This window comes from Alternaria viburni, assembly GCF_023758015.1.
Source record: "Alternaria viburni strain BMP 2772 chromosome Unknown scaffold_36, whole genome shotgun sequence".
NCBI lineage: Eukaryota > Fungi > Ascomycota > Dothideomycetes > Pleosporales > Pleosporaceae > Alternaria > Alternaria viburni.
In genome coordinates this window covers 24,957-51,409 of record NW_026055805.1, presented here as the reverse complement: position 1 = coordinate 51,409, position 26,453 = coordinate 24,957, and the positions used below count along the sequence as shown (strand labels likewise).

The 26,453-nt window shown below is 49.2% G+C and overlaps 8 protein-coding genes across 8 annotated transcripts; 4 read left to right on the top strand and 4 right to left on the bottom strand.

Annotated features, from left to right (window-relative positions):
• Positions 1–166: 166 nt before the first annotated feature.
• On the top strand, positions 167–1,335 carry J4E79_011018 (uncharacterized protein; the record flags this gene model as incomplete). The annotated part of the gene is made up of 2 exons (XM_049359849.1): positions 167–548; positions 605–1,335. 2 exons carry the CDS (start codon positions 167–169, stop codon positions 1,333–1,335), a joined length of 1,113 nt encoding a protein of 370 aa, XP_049205625.1.
• A 1,997-nt stretch (positions 1,336–3,332) lies between these two features.
• Positions 3,333–5,558, bottom strand: J4E79_011017 (uncharacterized protein; the record flags this gene model as incomplete). The annotated part of the gene is made up of 2 exons (XM_049359848.1): positions 3,333–3,951; positions 4,399–5,558. 2 exons carry the CDS (start codon positions 5,556–5,558, stop codon positions 3,333–3,335), a joined length of 1,779 nt encoding a protein of 592 aa, XP_049205624.1.
• Positions 5,559–5,825: 267 nt separating this feature from the next.
• J4E79_011016 (uncharacterized protein) lies at positions 5,826–7,780 on the bottom strand (the record flags this gene model as incomplete). Its single annotated transcript, XM_049359847.1, has 4 exons — positions 5,826–6,035; positions 6,097–6,854; positions 6,986–7,567; positions 7,621–7,780. 4 exons carry the CDS (start codon positions 7,778–7,780, stop codon positions 5,826–5,828), a joined length of 1,710 nt encoding a protein of 569 aa, XP_049205623.1.
• Positions 7,781–8,703: 923 nt separating this feature from the next.
• Positions 8,704–10,476, top strand: J4E79_011015 (uncharacterized protein; the record flags this gene model as incomplete). Its single annotated transcript, XM_049359846.1, has 1 exon — positions 8,704–10,476. The coding sequence occupies one exon, from the start codon at positions 8,704–8,706 to the stop codon at positions 10,474–10,476; it is 1,773 nt and encodes a 590-aa protein (XP_049205622.1).
• Positions 10,477–12,099: 1,623 nt separating this feature from the next.
• J4E79_011014 (uncharacterized protein) lies at positions 12,100–13,035 on the top strand (the record flags this gene model as incomplete). Its single annotated transcript, XM_049359845.1, has 3 exons — positions 12,100–12,216; positions 12,438–12,671; positions 12,727–13,035. 3 exons carry the CDS (start codon positions 12,100–12,102, stop codon positions 13,033–13,035), a joined length of 660 nt encoding a protein of 219 aa, XP_049205621.1.
• Positions 13,036–13,264: 229 nt separating this feature from the next.
• On the bottom strand, positions 13,265–13,794 carry J4E79_011013 (uncharacterized protein; the record flags this gene model as incomplete). The annotated part of the gene is made up of 2 exons (XM_049359844.1): positions 13,265–13,466; positions 13,514–13,794. 2 exons carry the CDS (start codon positions 13,792–13,794, stop codon positions 13,265–13,267), a joined length of 483 nt encoding a protein of 160 aa, XP_049205620.1.
• Positions 13,795–16,457: 2,663 nt separating this feature from the next.
• Positions 16,458–16,943, bottom strand: J4E79_011012 (uncharacterized protein; the record flags this gene model as incomplete). The annotated part of the gene is made up of 1 exon (XM_049359843.1): positions 16,458–16,943. The coding sequence occupies one exon, from the start codon at positions 16,941–16,943 to the stop codon at positions 16,458–16,460; it is 486 nt and encodes a 161-aa protein (XP_049205619.1).
• A 750-nt stretch (positions 16,944–17,693) lies between these two features.
• J4E79_011011 (uncharacterized protein) lies at positions 17,694–20,077 on the top strand (the record flags this gene model as incomplete). The annotated part of the gene is made up of 2 exons (XM_049359842.1): positions 17,694–17,831; positions 17,897–20,077. 2 exons carry the CDS (start codon positions 17,694–17,696, stop codon positions 20,075–20,077), a joined length of 2,319 nt encoding a protein of 772 aa, XP_049205618.1.
• Between the last annotated feature and the right edge of the window lie 6,376 nt (positions 20,078–26,453).

Below are 26,453 nucleotides of genomic sequence, written 5' to 3'. Positions count from 1 at the left end.
AAGCAGCGCATTCTCCGCCAAGCCCCAGGTTAAGACGCGCCGGATTGTTAAACCTTTACCAACCAAGCAAGCTCACGATGGCACCCACACCAGACCGCCCCGAAGCCTCCCTCGAACATTCTCGTCACCCTAGTCGCGTTTTGCATAAAGCGCCCCCGCCCGACCCATGAAGACGCTTTCCTCCCTCCTCATCGCCATCATCGCAATTGCACTTGCCGTATACAACAACGAGTACATGCTCTCAAGACTCACACAGTCACTGAGACACGCCACATCCCTCGCAAAGACCACCAAGCCCTTCTACAACGCCACGGAAGATATGTCGACCATGTTCCGCGGACTGCCCGTCATTCCCGACGAGAAGTTCACCACCGATGCGCCCCGCAAGATCGCAAAGTCGTTCCTTGCAGTTGAGCAATCTGAAGGCGCAGGAGCGAAAGTGAGGAGGAGTGTTGGCACCCCCAAACTCCGCAACTTCTCACCCTTCCTCATGCTCGACCACTTTGCCATTCCACCAGGCGCAGGCTTCCCTGACCACCCACACCGAGGTACGTGATGAGCACGACGGAGTACTTAGGATCAACATACTGACTTTTTATTGCAGGCCAAGAAACCATCACATACCTCCTCTCCGGCGCCGTCGACCACGAAGACTTCGCCGGAAACAAGGGCACCATCGAGCAGGGCGACCTGCAATTCATGACTGCCGGTCGCGGCATCGTCCACGCCGAGATGCCGCGCCAAAACGAGGACGGCGCGCCCAACGTCGGAATGCAACTCTGGGTGGACCTGCCCAAAGAACTAAAGTCATGCGAACCCCGCTACCGCGACCTGCGAGCGAAGGAGATCCCCGAGACGACCGCGGACGACGGCAAGGTGCACGTCAAAGTCATCAGTGGACAAGCGTACGGCACCGAGAGTCTGAAGGAACTGGCATACACACCCGTCTGGCTGCTCGACTTTACAGTCCAGCCCGGCGGCAAAGTCAAGCAGCCCCTACCAAAGGGCTGGAACGCCTTCGCATACCTCCTCAACGGCACCACCATCTTCTCTTCCGACGGCGTATCGCGACCTATCGAACAATACCACAACGTCGTTTTCGAGAGCAACGGCGATAGCATCGAAGCATCTGTAGAGGAAGGTGTCGACACGCCATCGAGGTTCATTCTCGTTGCTGGTCTGCCGCTCGATCAGCCCATCGTACAATACGGACCCTTTGTCGTCACGTCAAGAGATGAGGTCATGCAGGCTATGATGGACTACCAGAGCCACTCGAATGGTTTCGAGAGGGCGAACAACTGGGAAAGTGAGATCGGCAAGAGCATGGTGCATTGAGTTGCTTGACTCTGGTAACGGTCTCTTTTTCAACTTCTTCTGTATATACCAACTCACGATACCTTTATTCCTACCATCACAGCATTTTCCACTACCCTATTCGCCGTCCCACCCTTTTTCTACAAGCATTCATTCTGCTGTCAGATGCCCAGGAACAACACCAGGCTGAGCAAACATCGTCTCATGATGTGTCTCGTGCGTTCTACGATTGTCTCGCTAGTTGTCTCACAGACCTACAAATATCCCACCAAATGCATGCTCCATCTGTTCCCTTCACAAGATCTAACAGACATCCACCACAATCAATCTTTATCCAGGGCCGTCAGAATACAATTCAATGGCAGATTCATCCACCACTCAAGCTTCAACAAGCTCGACGCTATGTTCGATGTGTCCGCAGCCCGGCACGATAGTTTGCCCTGAGTGCGACTGTAGCCGATACTGTTCGGAAGCTTGTCAAGAGGATGACGGGCCAACTCACAAGCTTCTGTGCGAATCGTATAAGGACTTCCACGAGAGCTTGGCTCCCTCTCCAGAACACTTTCGCGCAATATTCTTCTCAGAGGATGGACCGGGGCCTGTCTTTGCATGGCTACGCATCGAAGACTGCAATCAGCCTGATCAGGCGATGATCATCCACTGCAACAGCGTGCCATTTCCACCACGGTCCCAGGTCCACGGATCGCCACAGTCAACAGGCGATAAGGACGAAAACCGGGTTCTCCAGCGTCCCCACGAACCAATCAGCCAAGTTGGATTTCTCGCTGCCGACACAAACGGTGAGATAAGATTCGCAGGGAGGCCGACTGGTAGCGTTGGAAGCATTGATCCAGAGTTAGTCGGTGGCTACAAGGGACCATTGCTATTCTGCGGTTTGCGATACCACCTCGACATGATATCCTTCCGGCACATAGTCGACGATCTGCGCTCGTGTTGGTACGATGCCAGAATCGATGCCGAGAGGCGGATACCAGGTCCTATAAAAGGCGTTCGCGTAAACTGTCTCGGCGACACTGTCATCAGTAAGCGACCAAATTACGAACCGATCAATACACTCCACCACACCTTCTTCGACACTGATCGCATCTTCAAGATCCCTGTAGGCGAGAAGATCGGTATCCCATTAGAGGTACACCTAATCGAGCCTGCTGTACCGTGGAGGAATCGTCGTCTTTATGGCGACACGATTATTCCATATTCACTCAATTTCGATGCGCGAATACTCAACCCAGCGCAGTGGCGGATGATTACAGGCTCGATCATGATCATTCGCAGAGACCTCAAGCCGCTTCATTGCGCCCACATAGACGCACTGCGCGAGTACTGTCTCCGCGAAAGCTTCAGTTCCGCACAACTATCCAATCTGCCCGGGGGACCTCATAGCCCTAATCAAGACTTGACTCCATTTATCGACATCGTTCAACAAGCAAGTTCTCAGCAGTTGCTGTCTCGTGCGTCGAAGCAGGGCTTTTCAGACTTCTATCTCAACTTCATGCAAAACGGTGGACACGCGAAGTATGGATATATCACTTCTCCTTACATAGTCTAGGGACCTGGGTTAGGTAGCTAGATCGTGTAGGTATTGAATGTGTTAGTCAGGCTCATACTTGGTGAAACATGTCTGACTATAAAATCTACGAATCTGCAAGCTATCTTTTCCACACGTGCGCGTTCATCGACCTTTCTCTAAATAGACTCAAAGACTGACACACCCATTCGAGCTATCCTCCACAAAGATGCCACCGTAGATTTGTCCCTCACCGCGGAGTGGAAGGTGCTCCTGATACCCATCATACACCACCGTCTCAGTCTCCGTAGGCTTCTTCGCAATACCAACCTGCAACTGCCCACCACCAGCATTGCTATTAGGCGTAGCCCTCGTAACCGCCTTCAACGGCCTATCACCCGCAGAGTAATAAACCTTGATCGTACTAATCATCTCGTCAGCGCCCTTATCCCCACTCAAACCCCATTGCACGAAAAAGAAAGAAGGCCACTTACTCCCCAACATAATCCAACTGCACCCCAAAATTCTGCCACTCCCCCCTCACCATCCTCGTCTGAAACACAAACTCATTCTTCGCATTCTGCACCTTCCACATCTCCCTCTCTTTCTTCGTATCAACCCCCGTCCCGCCATCACCGACCAACACAACACCACCCACAAACATGAATTGGTTACCGCTGTAATCACCCTTCTCATGCCAAACATTCATATACTCATGGCTCAGATTCAACGGCCTGTGTTCATCCTGCCGGATACTCCAATGGAATGTCACAACCCCGTTATCCGATGCATCAGCTCCAGCATCATTCTGGTCCTCTTTGAGAAGGAGGCCGGCGCGGCGGAACCCCGTTTGCAGGTTTTCGCCTGCGCGGAAGAGGGAGCCGGAGTCGATTGTTACTTCGACTGGTTTGTGCAGGAGCGGGTTGTCGAAGCGAGATGGAGGTGTGGTCTTTGGGAAGAGGAGAATGGATGACCAGGTGTGGTTTTCGCCTTTTACGTAGTCGGGGTTGTAGGGGGTGGAGCCGGCGGGTGTGTTGAAGGATTGGAGGGTTAGGTTTTTGGTGATGCGGCCGTCGAAGATTATGGGGCATTTGATGTTAGTTTTTGGGCTGTGAGGGTGGGGATGGAAAGGTGGAAGAGGTGCGGGTGCATGTGAAGGTGGAGGCGGAGGTGCAGGTGGATGCAATGGGGTTGCGAGGGCGAGGCCCAGGAAGGGAACGAGATGGAAAAGCTGCATTTTGAACTTCGATTCCCAAGACACTGTCAATGCTCACGATGCACATCAGTATATTTTATAGGTATCAAGTCAGTGTTACGCTAGTGAGCCCCATGCATATTGGCTAATTAAGTAGAGCGGCAGAACACTATGGGCGAAGTTCTAGTGCAGCCACATTTACCGGAACACCATTTGCACCAGGCCGACGGACCTGGACGCCGGATTCTTTCGCATCCTGCAACGACAAACATCTTACTTCTCAAATACACTGGTTCTGCTTCTAGACGCGATCTGCAAGCTTCATGACACTATGAACGCATCAGAGCGCTAGGCCGCATACGGTGAAGAGACATCCCCATACTTCCATAGCCCTTCTTCTTCCATCCACTTTATCCAAAACCGCTCGAAACCCTCTCTAGAAGCTTTTTCAAGTAACACGTCATTGTGCATCTCGAAAGCCTCGTCGAACTTGGAGATTAGGTTACAGGGCTCCTTGCTGTCTAGAATCTCTTGAACCTGCCCACTACCGATGGAGTATAGATATGCCATCAAAGCCGCAATGTGAGCGACAAGCAATGGCTTCTTGTCTTTCCTCGCGACACACAGACTACCCAGGCTGACTGACCACTCAGAAGGGTTGAGCTGTGCGAAACCGAAGTTCCAAGCATGATTCAAGCCTTTGTAGCCACCGCTACGGTTTCTCCATGGTAGCGCTGGGGGGATGGTGCGAGCGAAAAGATCGATACCGAGTTTGGAGGCAATCCACATGAGGAGGCTCTCGTCCTTTTCGTAGAAGCCGTCGGTGACTTTGCAAGCCTCGAGTGTCGGACGATCACTGACCAGCCGATCACCGATGCAGTTGATGCGGACACCAGGTATGTAGCCTTTTCTTTTGTCTCCAATTTGGCGGCGTGATTTATCGTACTCCATGTGCATCATGTCAACGATATGCCGGAAACTGGTCATGTCGAGATGTGCGCGATGGCCGACGAAGAGTATATTGCCTTTGCAGCAGTGCAGTAGCTCGGGCGCAAGATTCCTCATGCTCTTGTTTGGGACGCCGGTCAGGCATAGTTGATCCGGTAAAGCTGGGCAGGCTTCAAGGCAGCCAAGCATGTGGATGGTATCGTGCGAGCGTTTCAAAACGCAGTTGTAGGATGAGTTCCCGCAGTTGACGAGTCCCTTGCTCTGGTCATCTGGCATCAGATAGTATTGCAGAGCAAAGCCCTCATCGCCGGACTGAGGCGTCATCCTCACCCATACCCATTCGGGCGCGGTCTTTCTGGCGTTGAAGAAGATGGCCTTGAACAGTCCAGGTTCAGGAGGGATCTGTGTCTTGTAATTTCGATAAGCCCGGCAGAGTAGTTGATGAACGGATTTGTCGTCCTGCAGACATTCCGTCGAGCAATAATAGCTGCACTTGCATGTCGTGCACATGCATGTAGCTTTACGGTGGCACATGCAGCAGAGGCGAGCAGGTGGTCTCGAGACTTCGTTCATGATGACGTTGTTGGTTGGATATCGATATAGTGTGTGATTAAGATAAGAAAGAAGGATGAAAGGCTAGGAACGCTAGAACAAACGTATGCATCTGATCTGTGAACGGAAGGGAAATAGCGCGAAAGTGCGCCTAGCACCCACCAAGTGCTTTGACAATGGACGCTTTCCCATGGACGCAGCTCGATTTTAGCGAGACATTACAATCAATCTGCCGAGGTGAAAGTATCAAAGCCGTGCCAGGTAGTGCAGACAGCCCTGTGCATATGATCATAGCCGGTAGAGATTAGTCATCTTTCTCTTCACTTTTCCGGGTTGAGGTTGTTGCTCGTTGACGCCCCAAAATTTGAGGAAGGTGATCGGTTTCCAGGTCCATTGCGCTTCGTCGTTCAGAGCATTGTCCAGGATCCACGTAATGACGGCGGTGAATGCCACAACCCCGATGGCGCTGACCCAATAGACCCAGAATTCACTTCGGTTCTGAGACCGAGCATGAAAAGTTAGTAATTGTTCACTGACAATATGTTCATGGTGATCTTACCGGTGCGTAGTTGTCTTGCATACTGAACAAGCTGCTCGTGTATGCCAAGGGAATGAACAGCAGGGCGAGAAGGTTGAGTCGTTTCACGCGCTTGGCCTCCTCCAAGTTCTGACGATTACCCGCGATCGATGCCAGTCCAGTCATGGCTTGGATCAGATTATCGGCCCTTTCTTTAAGGATCTTGAGACGGAAGTAGACGTATTGGAAGTCTTTCTCGCAGTCTTTCCACGTGTGCGCATGCAACCTGACGGACTTGTTGATCTGCCCATCTAGCGAATAGTCGAGACTGAGTAATGCATCTTCAAGATCGTCGCGATAGTTGCCGCACCGACGTGAAATAGTCTGCAAGCTCTTCCATTGACCCTGCTCTTCAACCCATGCGGTAGTAAGACGAAGCTCCAATGAAGGCAGCATTGCTTTGATGTAATCGACAAGCTGGAGGTAGTGCGCAGCGACTATCTTCTTGAGGAAGATTGCTGACGTATTGGGCGTAGCCCACTCGTCTTCGGAGAACAGATCAGAGTGTTGCTGGTAGTAGTGAAGGAGGTCGCGCAGCATTGACGTATGCGGATGTTGTGTCTTGCTGTGTATTTGATGATGAGGGACGGGCGGAATGAAGTCAACATAGCCTTCCTGAAAGGGCGTGTTTTGAAGTTCGTCGCGTACATTGGCGATTGGACGAAGTGTGTTGTCGTCGGGATCGACTTCTTTGGGCGGAGGGCTTAGATGAAGCAGCTGGGGATCACACAATATGACCACTGCGTAAATCAGCTAATGTCTATCAGACCTTCCCTTACTACTTTGGTCTCCGGGACTGGTATCGGGCTTCTAAGGCGGCAATATGCTTTCAGAGAATGGTCCCAGGATCGAGAGTGTGAAATTGACGTACCATCCCAGCCGCCATTCTCGGTTTGGCGAGACCACCACCCGACTTTGCGACGTAGTATTCCGATCGTACTGTTCTCCTTCTGACGGGATGCTGTCATGCCCACATGCCGTCGCGTTCGCTCACAGAAGAAGTAGCGATTCTCAAGCGCCTTGTTGAACTGTCGCAGCTCGCAATACTGGAGCTGGAAAGCTTGCCGTGGGTCAAGCAAGCTAGGTTGGGGCAACGCATCGCTCACTGGTGTAAAGTCGTTACTCCAGACACATGTCCTCTCTTGCCGCTGGAAGAATGAAGGATCCATGAAAAAGTGACCGCCGACGGCTGCGACAAAATCGGGTGCCAGACCCTCCATGATATAAATGCGCCGACGGTTGTGGTTGTGCCCCGCGGATTCAAAGTGCCTAACAAGCTCTTTCTCGCCTCTGAACTCAGTGGTTGTGAAACCAGATGCCCCAGTAGGAGGAGCGTCTAAAAGCGCGATGAGCGCGTTGCCATATTTCAGTGGCTCATCCTTGTTGTTTGGATCGGCCTTCTTCAGGCCAGGATTGGACCCGCTCAAGGCCTCGATATAGTCGCGATATTTGCCTGCTCGAGATTAACGACACCCGCAGATGGCACTTGGACAAAACATCATCTACCATTAGCACAGAGCCACGATCCAATCGGTGGCTCTTCGCTTTTCAGCATGTTTGGGCTTGGGGTGACCGTCCTCGAAGTTGCAGCAACGGATGTTTTGGTAGCTTTTGGAGCCCCGGCGACAGTCGCCATCTCGACTGCGTTGACGCCGTTATTGGCCATTGATGCAAATGTGCGTAGTGTGCCCAATATCAGAGCCCGGACAAAATATTGGCTCTTGAGAAGCTGGCGAGCAACGCGTTGATGCTAAGGGGCCAGAAAGCGTCGTCGTGGACAAGACGGGATGAAGGAAGCGAGCCTTCGATTTTCCGAAGGGGCCGCGGCTCTGCATCGAGGCGGAGCTTTGTCTGCATCAATTGGGGGCCAGAATTGCGCCACGTCATCCGTGCATTCACAAAGTTCCGCTTGTGGACGCATGCTCAGGTCTTGTGTCTGTATCGCAGGCACATTGAGGCTGTGAAACGCGGCCGGTGAGTATTGGGAGGCGGGGAAAACCTGAGGCAGCCTGGGTAGTTCGCGTCGCTCGCCGCTGCGCATCTTCAGGAGTCATCGAAGTCTCTTCTTGATACGCATTGCTAAAGTCATGACAATATTCGTGCAGCGACGCTGTGGCTTGTCGCAGTTAATTACGCAGTCGAGGCAGCACCTAGGACTAGACTAGGGTGGAATTGGAGAGGCTGGGGCAGGTCACGTGGGAGATTAGCGCGTCAATCTTGCGCGCTGTTCCCCGAACGCGTTCACTGCGAGTTGCCACGGCGAGAAGTCTACACATTTTGTCACATTATCATCCCCACTCCATCACCGCAGCTTGAGAGCACCGTAGGCATAGACCTACGTATGCATCGATGATTTGCACAGTCACGAGTCGGAGCGCAGGCTTCACCTTATCTTACCCCGCATGCATGCATGTGGCACGACCTGGAGCATGATGTCGACTCTGGCACGTTTGAGGCGACCGCCGTGATCCCACATGTCTCCCACTACTCTCTTGCCGCTTATACTTGGAGAGTCTTTCAGCCTTGCATCACGCAAAAAAATCGTAGTCGTGCCTGACCATCTGGGCACAGTACGACGAGTGCGCAAACATGAGGCTCCTCAACACGTATACCCTGACGCTCACGACGTTCATTGGTGAAACACCTGAGTACGTTATCCTCTCACACCGGTGGGAAGACGAGGAAATTCTCTTCGAGGATGTGATGAAGGTCCCTATCAGCGACACCAGCAACCCAGCCCGAGCCAAACGTGGGTTTCCTAAACTGCAGGGGACCTGCGCACTCGCGCTTAGGGACGGATTCGATTGGATTTGGATAGACAATTGCTGCATCGACAAATCCAGCTCTGCGGAGCTTCAAGAGGCGATCAACTCAATGTTTCGGTGGTATCAAGAGGCTCAGTTTTGTTACGCTTATCTGAGTGACGTTTCCAACGGACAGGCTGGATTGGATGTAGCATTCAAAGAGAGCTTGTGGTTTACCCGCGGTTGGACCTTACAGGAACTACTGGCACCGTGTAGCGTCGAATTCTACGCAGCCGACTGGACGTTCATCGGCTCCAAGGCATCGCGAGCCGAAGAAATCGCAACTATCACTGGGATCGCCCTTGCTGCTCTTCAGAATGTCTGGGCAGTTCAGAAAGACAGATATCTCGCTGCAGAGAAAATGTCATGGGCTGCGCATCGACGGGTCACTAAGTCCGAAGATATGGCTTATTGTCTGCTCGGTCTCTTCGATGCGAACATGCCATTACTTTACGGCGAAGGGGGACGTCGGGCATTTCGCAGATTACAGCAAGTAGTCTTTGAGAGCGAACCTGACTATACGCTGTTCCTCTTCGCTACTCACGATAAAACTGATGCGGAAGGCCCTGGTGTGCCAGAGCATGCACCATTGCTCGCGTACTCAGCCAGGCAGTTCTGTAGGAGAACTCCATGTAAGGAGTGTGCGAAACAGCCAACGTGCCTTCCTGATTACATCGAATATTCTCGGATGGGCAGCGTCGTTGACGCACAGTGGAACGCACTCAACGACCCCTCCCTGAAGTTGGTCAAAAGCGGTGTGCAGTTGAAGGTGCCTCAGACTGGATACAAACCGGGCCTCCAGTATCTTCCATTGACCACCAACCGCTATTCAAGGAAGCCAAGTGGAAAAAAGGACGGATTGGTCGCACTTTTGCCTTTGACCCTGACAGGATACAAATTCCACCTCTTTGGGATCGTTCTCGAGCTGCTTCCGACATCCAATTACGCTCGCCTCAACACAGCCCCTATTATGGTAGATATGAGGAGCCTCAATAGTGATGCCTTTGATCCCAAAGCTCTCATAGTATCCGACGTTTTCCTCTCTCCAGTCGAGCACATTGGTCCCGACCGGGCGCTTGCCTGTTTCGAGTTCCACAGTTCTTCATTCATGGTATCATCTTGGGATAGCAATTACGTTCATGTCCCGAACGAGTGGAAACCTGAAAGCATCTTCACAATGGCCAGCACCGCGTCCCACGGCTTTGGTTTGATGATAAGGACGTCCAGTAGCTCTTCAAGAGTCTCTCCCGTAATTATACTGGGCGATTCCATAAAGAATATTCGACTGCTAGGCGTGGAAGTGCAAGGCGATGATGGCTCAACGTCGCGATTGGAATCAGAAGGGAGCAGCCTTGCAGATCGCATAATCATCCCCCTGGAATCAGCACAGGCTTGTATCAAGGTTACTCTTCGCCGTTTATGCACCACATTAACCGGCCACATCCTTGATCAAGTCGATGTGCGTGTCCGAATAGATGTGGAATACGTTGCAGACGATATTCACGGCATCGAACCTGGAAAGATGAACAAGGAGACGAAAGATACGGACGACTCTTGATCCTCATTTGTACCAGGACCTGGATAGCGCTGGGCAGTACACGGTCACGGTTAAATAGACGAAGCTTATCTTTGCAGTTTGTATTCGCAGATGCTTGACTTGTTGCTAGCTGTAGTCTCCAGACAGGACTGTTGAAGTCGCTGTGAAGAGGATCGGCGTTCATGTCGGCGCCGGGCATGCACATCCGCCTCATACAGAACCGACTCGATCACCATATGCCCTCACCAAATGATCAACTGTCTTATCCTTTCGAGCGGCGACGATGCATGTGTATTTCTGCGACAGAGCGCAGTCTCGTTTCAAGTGTATCATTACCAAAGACGTCGCGATCTCGCAACGTGTGTTGAAGCCCCATGGCTCGCGGCGCAGCATCATTTCCATTTTCGACGATGAGAGCCCGGGAGAAACGCTGCTCGTGGGATGCACCCAAACAATAACAATGACGGCGGACGCGAAGCGCCTACTACTTCTTTTTAAAGCAACGCATTGCTGCTCGACCAGTTCCATCTCACAGCGCGCTGCATTAAAGTTGCGTGGATGTTATGCGACTAACGGGAAGAAGAGTCGTCACTGCCCAGTTGGCGGTTGCGGCTCGGGAAGATCTCGGGAGGAAAGAGTGTGCCGCCAATGACGTAACCTATTCCACGCGATAACATGGACGCCTCGGACCACGTACACATCGCTTACTGAGGTACCGGATGTGCGACACCCTTCAGTGACACCCGTGTCTTCCGATGCGGCTACTATCGTGCGCCGCTATCGCGTCTGTTGATCTAGTGGTCATGTGACATGCTGTGAGTCGCTCCGGAGTGTGCATCGCGCCGTCGTTTCGATGCGCGAACGCGTATTGGGCGTTGTTGTGAAGAAAGGTCGCCCAGTCCTTCTCGTAATAATTCTTGGAAAGGCATCTGTCGGGATTGAGGAATACAGGCATTTCGCGCGTTGGGTGCGGGCGCTTTCGAGTGGCTGCAGGCGCCTTCGAGCCCTCCGCGAATACACGGTCGTGAGCGAACCTCGGTGGCGGCTCTGGAACTATGCTCGCAGCGTGAAAGTCAGCCCACTATATTTCCATGCTGTACAGACTCAGCTGATAGGAACAAAATGAAAAGATGGCTGTTTTACTATACATCTGTCGGGACATATGACTGGCCTGATTAATAGATTGGACGCCCGCATACATGTGTCAATCATGTTTGTTCACCGGTTCCGCTGACACGAGCTGATGGATAGAGCTGAAGGGCGGGTAATACAGATAAGATGCATCAACGCGCCGACATATAAACACAGGCAAATTTACAAAGTCTTGCACCATGGCTGAGCTAGTCATTCCGGTAGCGAATATCTTGAATCGAAGATGGGCAAGAGGCTGCTAACTCGATATCCAGGAAGATACACTAGGAATCCATGTGCTTTATCCGCCCAAGGGTAGTAAGATCAAGCCGACTGTCGAGTGCGTATTCAAAACATGGCCTGAAACATTTAGTCGAGCTAACCTTTGGTAGTATTGTCGCGATCCATGGCCTCGGCGGCGATGCATACAAAACGTGGATCGACCAGTCTTCCGGTTGCTTATGGCTGCGCGATCTTCTACCGAAGTCAGACGTTTTCCAAGACGCACGCGTAATGACGTTCGGGTACAACGCAAAAGCCTTTCTGAAGCCTTTCGAAAGGGCAATAGATGGCAATACCTTCGCGTTCGCCGAAGCCCTACTGAACGACCTTTCTGACAAGCGTCTGCGGGTAAGTACTCTTTAGTTTTACCAACAACACTCGCTGAGCGTTACGCATAGCCTGAAGAAAAACTGCGACCTATCATTTTCGTGGGGCACTCTCTTGGCGGCATCGTAATCAAAGAGGTTCGTGCCATACATGTCGCGATGCGCTACCGTAGCTGACGTATGCAATCGAAGGCACTTAATCACGCCAACGCGCTGGACCATCAATATGGTGACATCTTGCAGTCTACGCGCTCTCTTATGTTCTTTGGGACTCCTCATCAAGGTGCAGACGCTGCGGTATGGGGAAGTTACCTCGGAACGATTGGGAAGAGTCTAGGCATCAAGAACACCAAGGCGTCAGAGGATCTGGGGCGGTGGAGGAAGCCGCTCTTGGAACTAACAAGACTGTTCGCGGGGCGCGCAAAGAGATGGCCCATCACAACCTTCTACGAGAACGACAAGTTTTATGGGGTGGTGGTACGTGAATCGCTCTTTACCCGTCTTCATGTTGTCTTAACTAAGAAAACTTCAGGTTGTCCCGGAAGGCTCAGCGCTTTTGGGCATCGAAAACGAGCGCGTAGTCGAGCTCGATGCCAATCATCACTCTATCTGCAAGTTCGCGCCTGGTACGCGTAATTACGATCGGGTACTTGCGCGTTTCGAAGCGGTCCGGTTCGGGATGATGGAAGGAAACACTGTCCTTTGCGCCGGTACCGAGGCAGAAGCATCACTCTCAGCGCAGGATAGGGAGTCAGAGGACGATCTCAAGCAGTTTGAAGACCTGCGGGCTAGGCTTAAGACAATAGCAGGGGATAAGGAGCTTCATGCGGACCTGGCTTAGGTCAAGCTTCAAAGTATCATAAGTATCACAATGTCAAATCAAAGTGGCTCACCCATTTCCCAAAGGCTCAAGTGATAACTCCTCGCATTCATCGGGTTTCATTGCGCTCATATCTCATAACATATTTCGACAGACCAGACATAAGACGCCGAAATCGCGCAAACTGCCGCGAGACGCAAAGAAGCCGACTACGTTTACATACAACGAATGGGGGTTGAAGCTGGAAAGCTTAACGCGTAGCGTACCGCCTTATCTTTAACGCCGAAAGCGGGCTAGATTCTGCTGTGATCAGGTCGGCAGCTAAAGAGTCTACGGGCTGTGGGATGATCGTCTGCTCAATGTGCTGAGCTAAGTCATTGACCTTCTTCTCGATCCTCGCTAGAGTCTGGCGACTTAGAACGTCGCGTTCTTCCGATGTAAGTGAAATAGTGCTATGAGCTATCAGCCTAGATCGGTTCAAGCAGACTTGGGAACGGACCGTAGCATTACGTTTGCGTAGTGAGAGTTGAGAAGTGAGTTGCGGAATTGCAGCGCATTCCGCAGCTCTTCTACCTTGTACCTAATTTCAGTCTCATCGCTATCGTTTTGTCGATGCGCGAAGTACCCCTCAAGATACTGATTCATGCTGGAAATGATGTCGCGACATTGCCTTGCCAGGTCTATAAGCATTTCCACATCCTCGAGGTCAAGCCTCGTGCTGGAGAATGTCTTGACAAGTTGCCGCAGAACTTCGTAGGTGTTGAGGACTTCTTCTGCCATGGTCTTGAAGCTGACAGAGCACCTTTGCATGACAGTACGGGCCTGATCAGGATATCCCGTGAAGATCACACTGCTGATACGATCTCTTAGTCTCGAATAGCTCCGGTCGTGAGGCCCGGCAAATTGACCCATCGTTGCATGGGTCCTGTTGTCCAGCATGACCGACCGCTCCCTCTTGAATCCCAGCACGGATGAATCTTGTTGAACCGACTGCATAAGTAGTAAGTAATACATTCACAGGGACCTAGCGAATGGTGCTGGAAAGTCGGTTCACAAGGAGGAGTTGCGCTTACAATTGTCGCTTCACTAACCCTCGTGATAGAACCAAGCGTTAGATCCGCGAAGAAGGAAGTGAACCATATGTGCTCAGCCAACCCGCCGAACTCCGTGTTCAATTGTCGTAGCACACTCGCCCAAACATCTGAAGACTCTACCATACTACCGTTTGAGATAGTCCGGAGAGTCTGGTGATTGAATCCGTGATGGGGCGTGTCAAGGAACACGACGTGCTTCAGACTTGACGGAATAGACCCGAATTGCGCAGCCTGGGAATTTGCAACAACAAGCGCCTAGATTCAAGGTAAGCCGGGAGCAAAGGATCAGAATAACGCAGATTGCACCTTCTTTACGATGATGCCTCCAATACCATGGCACAAGAAGATCAGTGGTCGCGTTCTCTGAGCACGTGTTAGTTGGAACAAAGTGGGCAGCAACAGCAAAAGTATCCACCATAGAACATACACAGCCTCGCACTCTCTTGTCGTCCAGATCGTTGAGAAGGCCACTTGCGATATCAAAGATGCGCGATGCTGCCTGCTGATTGTTTTTGTCGTTCCCTGCCGAACGTATCTTGTCCAGAGGATGCCCGTACGTCAAAACCCGTATCTTGGGAAAGTCTTGAGGAAGAAGATCAGATAATAAGCTAGTCCCTGTTTCAGGATGCCTCCATGTGGAATATGATCCCGCGGTTGATCCATGAACAGCGACTAAGCTAAATCACATCAATACATGTCCTCAAATCCGTTCAAACAACGGAATGCTTACTCAAAGTCGAACTCAGACGCTGATTGATCGATATGTGGGTAAACTATCGTTAGGCCGAGCGGATCAACTTCGTTCGACTGCTGGCGTGTAGCTGGCGATATCGTAGTGATATGATCGCTGGGCACATGGTAACCGGCCAGAACCCGGCCGCAGGTGGAAAGAAGGAGATCGACCGTCCCGGAACGGGTATAACCGTGGGTAAGAGCCTGGATTTCCCCCGACTTCTGATACTCCTCACGTCCAATGTTTTCCAACCCAGGCGCATTGAATCGAAAGTACCTGTGATGCGCAAGGAGGTCCGCATGCTCTCTTGCAAAGCTCTCCGCAGTTTGTTCCGTCTCCATAGCTATAGCGGCGATTACACGTATCGAGTCCAGCATTCCTCCCTTTGCTGAATGAAGTCTTGGCATACCAGCACCTATTGACACTATGCAATTTCGGTGCTTGCTGTTCGGCCAGATTGTGTTCACTTGTGTCCAGATACTGTTAAGAGGATTGTTGCCACCAAGCGATCCGTCCGTGAATTCGTCTTGAAAGGGACCAAGCTTAACGGGGGCGAATGTGAATGTGCGTGCTAGCGTAGCTACTGCGACTTCCCAGAGCTTCAGTTCCAGAAATGCATCGTTTATACCTTCGTATTCGAAATTCGAAAAGGTAACTGAAAACCCCGTGTTGGCTCTTACAGCGGTAACGATGCTAGCGACAGAGTCAGAACTTTCGCACGAGCTTGATTCTTTACAGTAATCATACACTTTGCAGCCTTTCCGTGCATCTTTGAACGAGGTATCAGGATCCAGCCCTCTTCGTCTGAACATATCCCTTAATAGGATTGCGAGTCCCATCGGCGAATCACCACCTTTGGAGCCGAGCAGCGAATCGCGGACGAATCGAGGACCGGCCAAAAGAGTCGACCTTTTGGGAAACATCGCTTGACGCATGCCAGGTCCGTGGAGCAACTCGATACAGTCGCTGATATCCAGATCGAGGCACCCCATTAATATCGCGACAAGACTTGAAATGCATTCAGTAACAATTCGCTCGGACAGCTCGATATCCGACTTACCCGCCAGTACCACTTCCTCCGATGAGTTGAAAGCATTGGGAAGGCTTTGGGGGTCTTTCGGGGTTGACTCGTTCCATCAAAGCTTCCAGTATCGTTAGTTGCGACAGCACCCGACAACCCCCTCCATCTAAGGAGAGGCAAGCAATCCTGGGCTCGGACATGTATTCGACAGCGCTGTCAGATTGTATGTTGCGTTATAGAGGGTTTGCTTGTGAAAGCTGTCTTCGTCGAGCTCAGCCTTGTTGCGTCTTCGGACCCCGCTCTTCAGCTTTCAGCCCGATCCTCCACACTTTGTTCGCTGACGAATCACAACTCCGAGCCTGCTTGTTCTATTCCTGAGTGCATAGAAATGTACGCCATCAATAGATATGGAACGGCGCGCAATAACGCCGCTTTTCAGTCAGCCTCTACCTTCAGTGGGGTGATATATCCCGGATATGGGCACTTGTAGCGCACGCTGTCACAGTATGCAGAGAGAATAGGCTCTGTCGCGGAACTTTGGTACATACTATATGCTATGCACCACATATTCAGAAGAACGCGAAGGAACAATCATTCATACCATATCACCACCCAGACCGTCAAGTCCGCCGTACCCCAGCCCCCACACATGCGCACCATAGTACCGGCCGTAATTCGCCATCCACACATGACGATAGTTTCTCATGGCCTCGCTCAAACGTTGGAGCAGCGCATCAGCCTTCTCCTGTTCTTCTGCCGATGCCCGCGGGAAGAACTTGGCTCGCAGTATGTGGAACCAGAAGGTCGTCTCGACGGTGGCCATCAAACCGAGACCGGCGTAGACGGTGTAGCGGACTGCTGGCTTGGCATCGCGGACCAGCTTGAAGAGGTTGAAGGAGGGAAGCGATGGGTTCTCGGCTTGGTGATTTGGTCTTGCGGTTGACGGGATGTGGTCTTTGGGGGAAGTTGCGGAGATGTGAAGGCGGCGGGTGTTGAGGAGTGTAACTGGCGGCGTATCATGCAGATGAGAAGAGTACTGTATCGAAGAAGCGATGCGCATCGTCGTAGTCTTTGGAATCATTCGTTGAGCCATTGGATCCTGGGGTACAAGCTGGAGCAGCTCACGTGACGCGGGGTTGACAAGATGGAAGAGTTGACTCGATATGAAGATTTGCGACCTACCTGGACTCACCAGTATGCAAACTATATACTCACACCTGGGTGCGTCAAAGTCAGCGCGAAGTCATCGCGAGGCAGCCGCCAAGACAGTCGTGTTTGTTTTGGGCTTAAGATTGCGAGATATTGGCGTTCGCATGTGCAATCTTAGAATTTGCGCAGGGGTATCGAAAACGGTGCGTCCGAGCGCCGTTGACGTCGACGGCCTGGTGAGGGAAATTCGTTCACGATGCCTGGGGGAAGAAGTGAAGGATGCGCGCAAAGTATAATATCACATGCGCGTGCGGATCCGGGTGAGGTGTATGTGTGGGAGAAACAGGGAATGGGGTGGTGGAAAAGGCGGTGGCAGGCTTGCGGGCGGGGAGTGTGAGCTGGCAGGGACAGGTGGTTGAGTGGAGCGTGGTCCGCCTGCCGGCATAGTCAGGAACAACAAATCAGCCCTCGACGCGCCCGGCTAGTGACCACCACGACGCTTCACTCCCTCGACGCTTGCTTTTCCTGCCACCGCTCTCTCCCTCCTATGTAGCTCCTACCCGCTCATAATTAATTCGAGCATGAGCGACACCATCGACCACTCTGCGACGCATTTTTAACTCACCACGCTGCTCCCGCCGGCTGTTCACGACTTGTTTACGCGAACGGAGGGGTCGTACACATGGACTCGGCCGGCCTTGGTGCCATGCCAGGGCCTCGCTGCTGTTGTGGGAGCCATGACTGCGCTTTCCTCGCCCACAACGGAAGACTCTTAGAAGGATTAGAGAGGGACGTCTCCAAGGCTGCACAGCTGGGCCAGGTACGTCGCTCACTCCCGCATGTCGGCTCTCACTACCGCGCATGCCGCTAACCTTTGCCCTGCAGGCCCTACTCGTCCGCCATGAGGCGTACGTCGCCGACTCGGAGCGCGAGCGCAAGGAGATGATCAACACCATCGAAGGGCTCGAAAAGGACAAGATCGAGCTCGAAGCCAAGAATGCGCAGACCATCAAGGCGAACCGCGACCTCCTCGACCAGCTCGAGCAGCTCAACAACGCCGTCGCCGAGTCGGACGCCCACATCCGCGCGCTGGAAGACACGCTGCGCTCCACCGAAGACGAGATCGACCGCCTCAGCTCCCTGGCCGCACGCACGCAGCTGCTCGAGCGCCAGCTGATTGACCTCGAAAGAGAGCAGTCGCAGATCCAGAGCAGCCTGGACGCCAAGATCGTCGACGAGCGCACGGCCATACAGCGGTGGAAGGTGGCCGAGCGGACTATAGGAGATCTCCAAGACCAGATCGACCGCATCGAGAAGGAGTCCCGCGCCGAGCGACAGCGCCACATGGAGGTCGTGGCTCGCATGGAGCGGAGGATGGTCGTCGAGGGCGAGCTTCACACCGCTGCGGGCAGGCTCAAGGCCAAAGCTGGGACTGACAAGGGCGGGCCCAACGTCGTCTCCCACTTTGTTAAGGACATTCTACTCGATAACGCGAACCTGCAACACGGCATACTGGAACTGCGCGAGCTATTAGGCAACTCCAACGAGGAGGTCGAACGCCTGCGAGACCAACTCAAGGTTCACCAGCCTGTCTCGACATCACCCCGGCCCGATGAGGACGTCACGAGTCCGTCGCTGCAGAGAGAACTGGAAATGGAACAAGAAGCGTCGCTACAGCAAGAACTGCACATACACCACCATTACCACGGCCCGAAGGTTACCAGAAACGTGCCCAAGCCACCGGCGCAGCGACGGCCCAAGAAGAAGCGCTTCTCACTCACCCCGACGCACTTCGACCCGCCTGCAACCCTCGATCGCTCGTCTACGGCTACAATACTGGAACACACCGCGGTCACTGTGCCTAACTCGCACAGATGGTCTCAGGCCTCGACTCTCACGCCGGGCTCTTTCGCAGGGTCACCCGTCTCGGACTCACACCGTGGGTCCATGTACGACCGTGTCTTCAGCGAGGCCTATGACTCTTCCCGGCCCACCAGCCCTCCCGATTCCATCGACTTCCAGTCTCCCATGTTCGGGCCCGTCAAATCGAACGACTACAGCTCCGATCCGGACGCGTTGCCGCCGATGCTGCGAAGGTCCTCTGGCACTCTTGAGGTTGCGAAGGGCGGAAACAAGCATCTGCGACGCAAGTCTCGCGGCCTCATGCCACCGAGCCTGTCCACAATGCGCAGCTCAAGTACGCCTATCGCCCTCACTGCTAAGAGCAGTCCTGCGACGGCCGTCATATCGGCTGTCAGTCCCGCCAACTCCTTCTCGGATGCCAGCTTTACGCTCTCGCCTTACCTCCAGCCGGAGCCCCAGGCTGCTATCCCGGAGGAAAGCGAAGACTCCTCGCTATCGACAGCCGAGCCATCGCTGATGACGTCCAACGGCGAATTCGAGCCCAACGACCTCGTCTCGCCCATGACCGCCATGCGACCCGGCTTACGCCACCACGCCTCCCACGAATCCCTCATCTCTGTCTCCGGCATGGACATCCACACACTGCAGTCACGACCCTCGCAACTCCTATACTCTAATGCAGCGCGATTCGCAACGCCCGGCAGTTCTGGCTCCGTCGGCCCCGAACTCACACCGTGGACCGCCACCGCACACGGCACGCTTTCGAACAAGACGTCGCAGAGCAGCATGGCCAACCGCGACTTCCTCTACTCCAGCATCGCGAACCAGAAGCGTGGACCGCGGAAGAGCGACGGCCCCCAGCCCTCCAGCGGCCCCGGTCTTACAAAGAAGGTCGGAGGCTGGGTCTTTGGCAAATGGGGCTCATCGCCTGCTCCCGTCACTTCGCCGACGGCTACCCGCGCGCCTTCGATCCTTAGCCAGGAAACGCAGTCCACGCAGGACACGCAGTCGAGCGAAGGCACCACGACCACAAATGCGGACGGCTCCAAGAAGAAGGACAAGCCCAAGCTGCGGCCGAGCGGCGTGAACCAGAACGGACCCATATGGGGCTTCTTTGATGAAGTTCCCGACGCGCCGGCGAAGGTCGTGGTCCAGGATTACGATGCGGATGCGCTTGGTGAGGCCTTGGCTGAGGCTTCGTAGACCCGGACAGCGCGTGTGTATAAGAAGGCTCTTTACATATGGAAACATTTCTTACCATCTATCTCCTTTGGCTTTACGATAGACTGCATCACTGGCGTTTGGGTTTCTTTTCTTCCTCCTTGGACCTTTTTGGATGTCGATACGTTTGACGAAGCGCATGAAGCGAGGAAGGACTTTTCTTCTTGTTTGGATACTGGATAGATGAGATACGAGCTGAAGATTGATACCCAATTTATGCGCCATGGCGACGTGGTAGGCTTGCTACTGGAGTTGAGTTCCTTCGATTTGTGTTCTTGACTGATGGCTAGATGGGTTGGGCTGCCTACATCCTTTATTGATATTCCTGCATGCACGCCGACCGCTGTCGAGCCGTCCACCACGCATGATTAGGATTACTGCTGCTCTAGATGTTCGTACCATGTTAAAGCGACTACTCATGGAAACTTCCACTGGGACGCCTTCTTTCTCGATCTCTTCGTCGAAGGCTTGCACAAAGTTCTGGTACGACAGCTCATTGTCGTCGTTGGCTTCTGTCTGGTGATGTACCCCTTCGCTATCTTTCAGCATGATTAACTGTGCCGCATGCGCAGTTTCAAGCGACTACCTCAACGTTCAATGCGCCTACTGGCCCGCGCTCCATAGCTGGAGGATTTGATCGGTTAGCAGCTCTTGGCTCGGCAGTTGATTGAGATCGCGGACAACTGAGTGAACACCGAAGCATCGTTAACCGCTCCTAGGAAGACGCATGCGCTCAACGCACACCCTAACTCGACTTTTCTTTTATATCTTATTCCAGATCTTCAGATCTCGCCCAGTCGAGCCTACTGCTATTTCTACTATCGAGCCTGCGGTCACATCACAGCAATAGCAATACAGACACAGGCTACGCTCGCGCTTGCGTATGCAATCGATAGTCCAGTCAGACTGCGATGCTTACGTGGTATCTTAGCATTCACAACATGGAGGGAAGTTTCTCATTGGGATCGCTGACGCTCGAAGTGTCATTGACCGCATCCAGGAACATGTGACCTCTTAATACGTAGCTTCCCTCGACGTTCACCGTGGGTCTTGCTTAAGGTTATCATATCCTCGGCCGGTAAAAGGCCTAGGCCATACCTCGCTGAGCGAATGATGCACAGTTACGAGATTTCATGCTCCTGGATTCGTTATCGCTCGCGACATCGGTTATAGTATTGTTCCCTTCTTATTCGACTCCCATTGTGCTCCTCGCCGACCATTGTGTTCCTTCCTCGCCAGTAAGCAAGGGCGACCTTCTTCGGTCGTTAAGCAAGGGTGACACTACGTCATCGCGACTTCCGCGCTTACGCGCATCCTTCACATCCTTCGCCCTAACACTACTCAGGTACACGGCTATTGCTACCACTCGCATCATCCAATCGCGCTCTGCTCTTCAATGCAGTCGTTCTCAAAGCTGACATTGGTACCTACCCGCCCGCGCCGCTCAGTGAGTTTCGCACGGCTGTTCTTACTTCACATGGAGGCGTGGTCATTCCCAAAGCTGAGGTCGGTATTTACCCGCCCGCGCCGCTGGCTGCTCCCGCGGAATCTTGCTTCCGCAAGATCAGTTTCAGGGGATCGTACTCACCGCATCGCATCGGGGAGGACATTGAGATGATGCGGCAGCCAATGAGTTTCAGGGGAGGTGAAGGGGAGCTGGTGGGTGTCTCGCACACTATTCTCCCAATTCGCGTAAGACAATCGCGCTCTGCTTCCACAAAAAGGAAGGTACTTATTGTATCGCGGCGATCAGTGAATCTCACACCAGCTGTTCCTACTTCGCATGGATGCACGGTTTGTCACAACGGACAAGGAACTCAATCATAGGATGCGATCCTTCGCTCAGCCAAACTATCTTACACAAACTCTCGGCTCCTCAAAGCGAGCACATGTTTGACCGCCTCGGGAGGTGGAGGGGAGGTAATGGAGGCTTTACACACTAGACTGTCTTGGGGATCGTCGAGACCTAGCTTCGAGGATGGTTATTCCTGAAGGATGAATGGATTCAATGCTGGAGCAGATCGAGGATGGTTATATACGTGAGCTGAACAGAACTAGAGCTGCTAACTCTGTAGTCTAAGCACGCTTCGTGGACCAGACCTTTAAGAGAAACGATGAGCCTTCTTATTGCTAACCTGGGAACGTTAAGCGACGACATGTGTACAATCTGTTTCTACGAAACTGGGGTTAGCATGCGATGCTTTCCGACAAACATATACGGATACTTCTCTGCGCAGGTCGACAGCGTTAGTGGAAAGAAGGCTCTAGGGCATCCCCGGTACAGGAGAGCAGTAAGAAGAGGGCATGAAACGGCTAGGATATTTGAACACCTCATCGGCTCGGGGGGCAACAAAAAGACTAAGATCACCGTCTCGCCTAACGGTATCGTTGGAGGTTACCCGTTAGGGCATCACGAATGGGCCACGAAGAGAATCGCCTTCTTCGTCGAGATCAGATTTGACTTCCTAACCTCTCTAACACCGGCGAGCGTCGTGTCCTCTACGCAATAGCTATATATTACTAAAATATTATCGAAGGGTGTGCTCTAAGGTCTTTTAACTTCTAGCTTGCGCAGTGTTACTATTCTATTAGAAATCTATTTGTTCTTGTCTAAAGTTATAACTATAACTACGGCTGCTAAAGACGTGCTAATTATTAACCTCTAAAATAGGTAGTGTAATAGAGCTACATTATATAAGCTAGAGTATATTGCTTAAAGTGCTCTAGCTATCGCAGACCTTGCTATTGCCTTCTAACCTGTAGTAGAGTAGACTACTTATAGTAATAGCGACATAATATACTAGCCGCTCTAGATTTACTTAGACATTCTAAGTTTCTATTACTACTAGACAATTAATAATCTATTATAGTCTAGTTGTTATAAATTCGCTAAGGCTCTGCGTTAGCTCTGTGCTATAGAACACTACTATTAGTAGATCTTACATGTCTTCTATAGTTATCTACACGTTAAGCTACTATAACAAGACCTGTCTATTAAATTATACACTATTAGCGTTACTTTAGAGAGTAAGTAAATCTTCTTAACTATCTATAAGTTGCTTATAATATATACGCTTCTATTAGTGTAATAAGCTATTAATAATCTTAGTGCCTATAAACTAACCTAGACAAGGTTTATATAATTTGTACTTAACACGAAAACACTAAAGAATTTTAGATCTCTAGGCTAGATATTCTATATATACTAGATAATACAGCACGCCTTAGTAGAAGAGTTAATATAACTAGAGGTATTAATTAGTGTTAAGAACAGCGTAGAACGCAGCGTGTACTTCTAAGCTTAAAAGCTTCTTAAGAGAATATAAGAATCTATATACTTAGCCTCGCCTATACTACTAGAAACGTACCTCTATCTACGTGTCTTTGTTAATAACAACGCTTATAGATTAGAGTTATATACTTATAATCTATTTCTAGTGTTAGTCTATAAGAGGTACAACCTAGAGAGTAAGAAACTACTTCTTAGCAGTTTAAGAACGTGCCTTAAGCTAGAGTAAAGAACAAAACTTACTAGGTTTAGGTTAAGTTTACTACGCAACATAGAGAAAATTAAAGCAAAGTTTTATTTATCTATAACCTCTTTTCTCTAGAAACCTTTAGATATACCTTATAAAACTACTATTAATTAAAGTAGAAAAGAATACAGAATTAAAATATTACTACGCGTAGTCTCTATCTTTAATTCTTTGTTATGTATTATAACTGTAAGTCTTTACGCACGCGTTTCTTACTAAAGTTTTTGTCTATAGCTCTCTAACTAACTATAATTATTATCTATAGCGCTAAAACTAACTATTATTTCTATCTATAGCGCAAAAGAAGCTTAGCGTAAATAAATTATTCTAAAGAATTTAGGCTAGCCCGCAATTCTCTACTAGCTACCTCTTTTCTACACTTCTCTTCTTTATCTATCTATCGCGTATAATAGTCTTAACGCATTTGCTATATTACTATATTTCTACTTATTATATACTACACCTACTATAAACTCTATATAGACTATCTCTTACAACTATAATATACTATCTATTACAGCCTACCTGCGTAACTTATTATATATAACTTATTACGCGTAACAGCCTATTACTACTATTCTATAGCTATATTACGTCTTATAATATAATATACTTTAAAGCGCAGGTATTATATAAATATTATTAAGTGTATATACAACCTACTAATAGAGCACGCTACTCTTAATACTCTATATTATTTATATACGCTCTACTACCTGTACATAATAGAAAAGCAATATTATAGAAGTAATATAATTAGAACCTAGCTATAAATCTCTTTATATAGCTACCTAAACTAAAGATATAATAGTATTATAAACTAACGTATTTATACGTTACAGTTATAACTATAGCTATAACTATAGCAACTAACCTATAATAGTAACTTAATCTTCTAAGTATAAGTTACTAGTAATTTTCTATAGTAACTAACTAGATACTCTACTATTATAACCTCGCTATACACCTAATAAACCTACCTTTATACGCGCTTAACTTAATTTTAACAATACTTAGCTATATACTATTATAATTGCGCTTATTAATACTATCGCTAGATTAAGATTTAGAGGTACGCTATAGTAGTAATACTATTATTATTTTTGTATTAGATATAATATTATTACTCTCTAATATTAACACTATTACTATAATAACTAGAAATTTACGCTAAGACCTATAACAGCGCTATTATTTGCGTTTGCTTTTATAACAAATACTAGACCTAGTTAAACTATAAATTATACGCCTAAACTACCTCTTATTAATAAGCACTATTCTTATAACTATAACACACTATAAACTCTGCAAAAGTTACTACTAATCTTATAGTTATTTATACGTCTATTAAGATATAAGCTAGATATATACTTATTACTTCTAGTATATAAGAGTTATAACAAGAGCTCTAATAAAGAATTTTGCTACCTTATTAATATTCTTTTTGTATAATAAATAGCGTCTGCACTTAATAAGATTATAGTAATAGTATCTTAGCGCGCTCTTAAAGATAAGTAAACTAATATTATTACTAGTTCTTATTAATTTTATAAGCTAAACTTAACTATAACACTAGTTCTATTTCTAAACCTAAAGTAGAGTTTAACTTTAAACTTCTCTATACTACTAACCTAGAACTAGAAGACGTTAAAAACTATAATAGTAGCTACGCTAACGTTTACCTACTCTTCTTAAGCTAAATCTAAAGACTCTGTATCTACAAAGGTAACGCTAAGAGTAAGCCTATTAAGATATCTAATATAGAGGAGGCCTTAAGTAAATATAATAGCGTGTTATAAGCGAAGACTAGCGCATTTTATAATACCTACCTGCACTAAGATTCTAATATACCTAATATAGGTAGAGTAAAGGTTAACGTAGGTTAGATAGAACTAAATACAAGATAAAGTAGAATAATTAATATAAACACCTATCTTATTCTATTATTATAAACCTATTATATTAGCTATTTAATCTAAATTTACTAGCGTACTATATAAGGTATACGTATAATATAGAACGTAGTATAATAAGAACTAATAAGTAGAATTAACTATAACTATAACTAACTCTACCTTCTACTAAGAAATACGTATACACTATACGTCTATATAGAGATTTTCTTGCAGCTATAGCTAGCACTTCTTATAAAGTATATATATACGCGTGTATCTTCTAAAATATTATATATAGGTTTATATATAACTATAACTAATTCCTCTATAAGTACCTATATCTTAATATAGATTTTATAAAAATAGTTTATAGTCTAATTATGTACCTATTGTTATATAGCTATTTTTACGTAGGTAATAATCTCTACGTTACTACGCGTGCTGTAATAGTTAAGTAAAATTATAAACACGTAATAAGTTTAATAGAAGTAAGCTAGCATTTTATATACTATCTACTATAACTATATCTATATAATTTTACTATTTCTAGTAGCTATTATTATAATAGAGTAACTCTAGAAATCTTGTTAGACTAGAAAGCGACTATTTACTATAAACCTATATCTCTTACTAGTATTAGCCTTAATACTATAGTAGTTGTAGTTAAATAAGCTATTAGAGTTAGTAATTAACTTCTATTCTCTAACCTTAACGAACTTAGCCTTATAGATACTATTGTTAGTATAAGCTAGTGTAAGAATCTATTACAACTAGGCTCTACTATTCTACGTAATATAGAGCACTATAGCTACGCTAAATAATCTCTATAATATATTAAAAGACGTATATAATACAGCAAGAATTCTACGTAGTAGATTAGTAGTGTCTATTAGCGCAAAGTTAATATTGCCTAGGTTTAGGTATAGA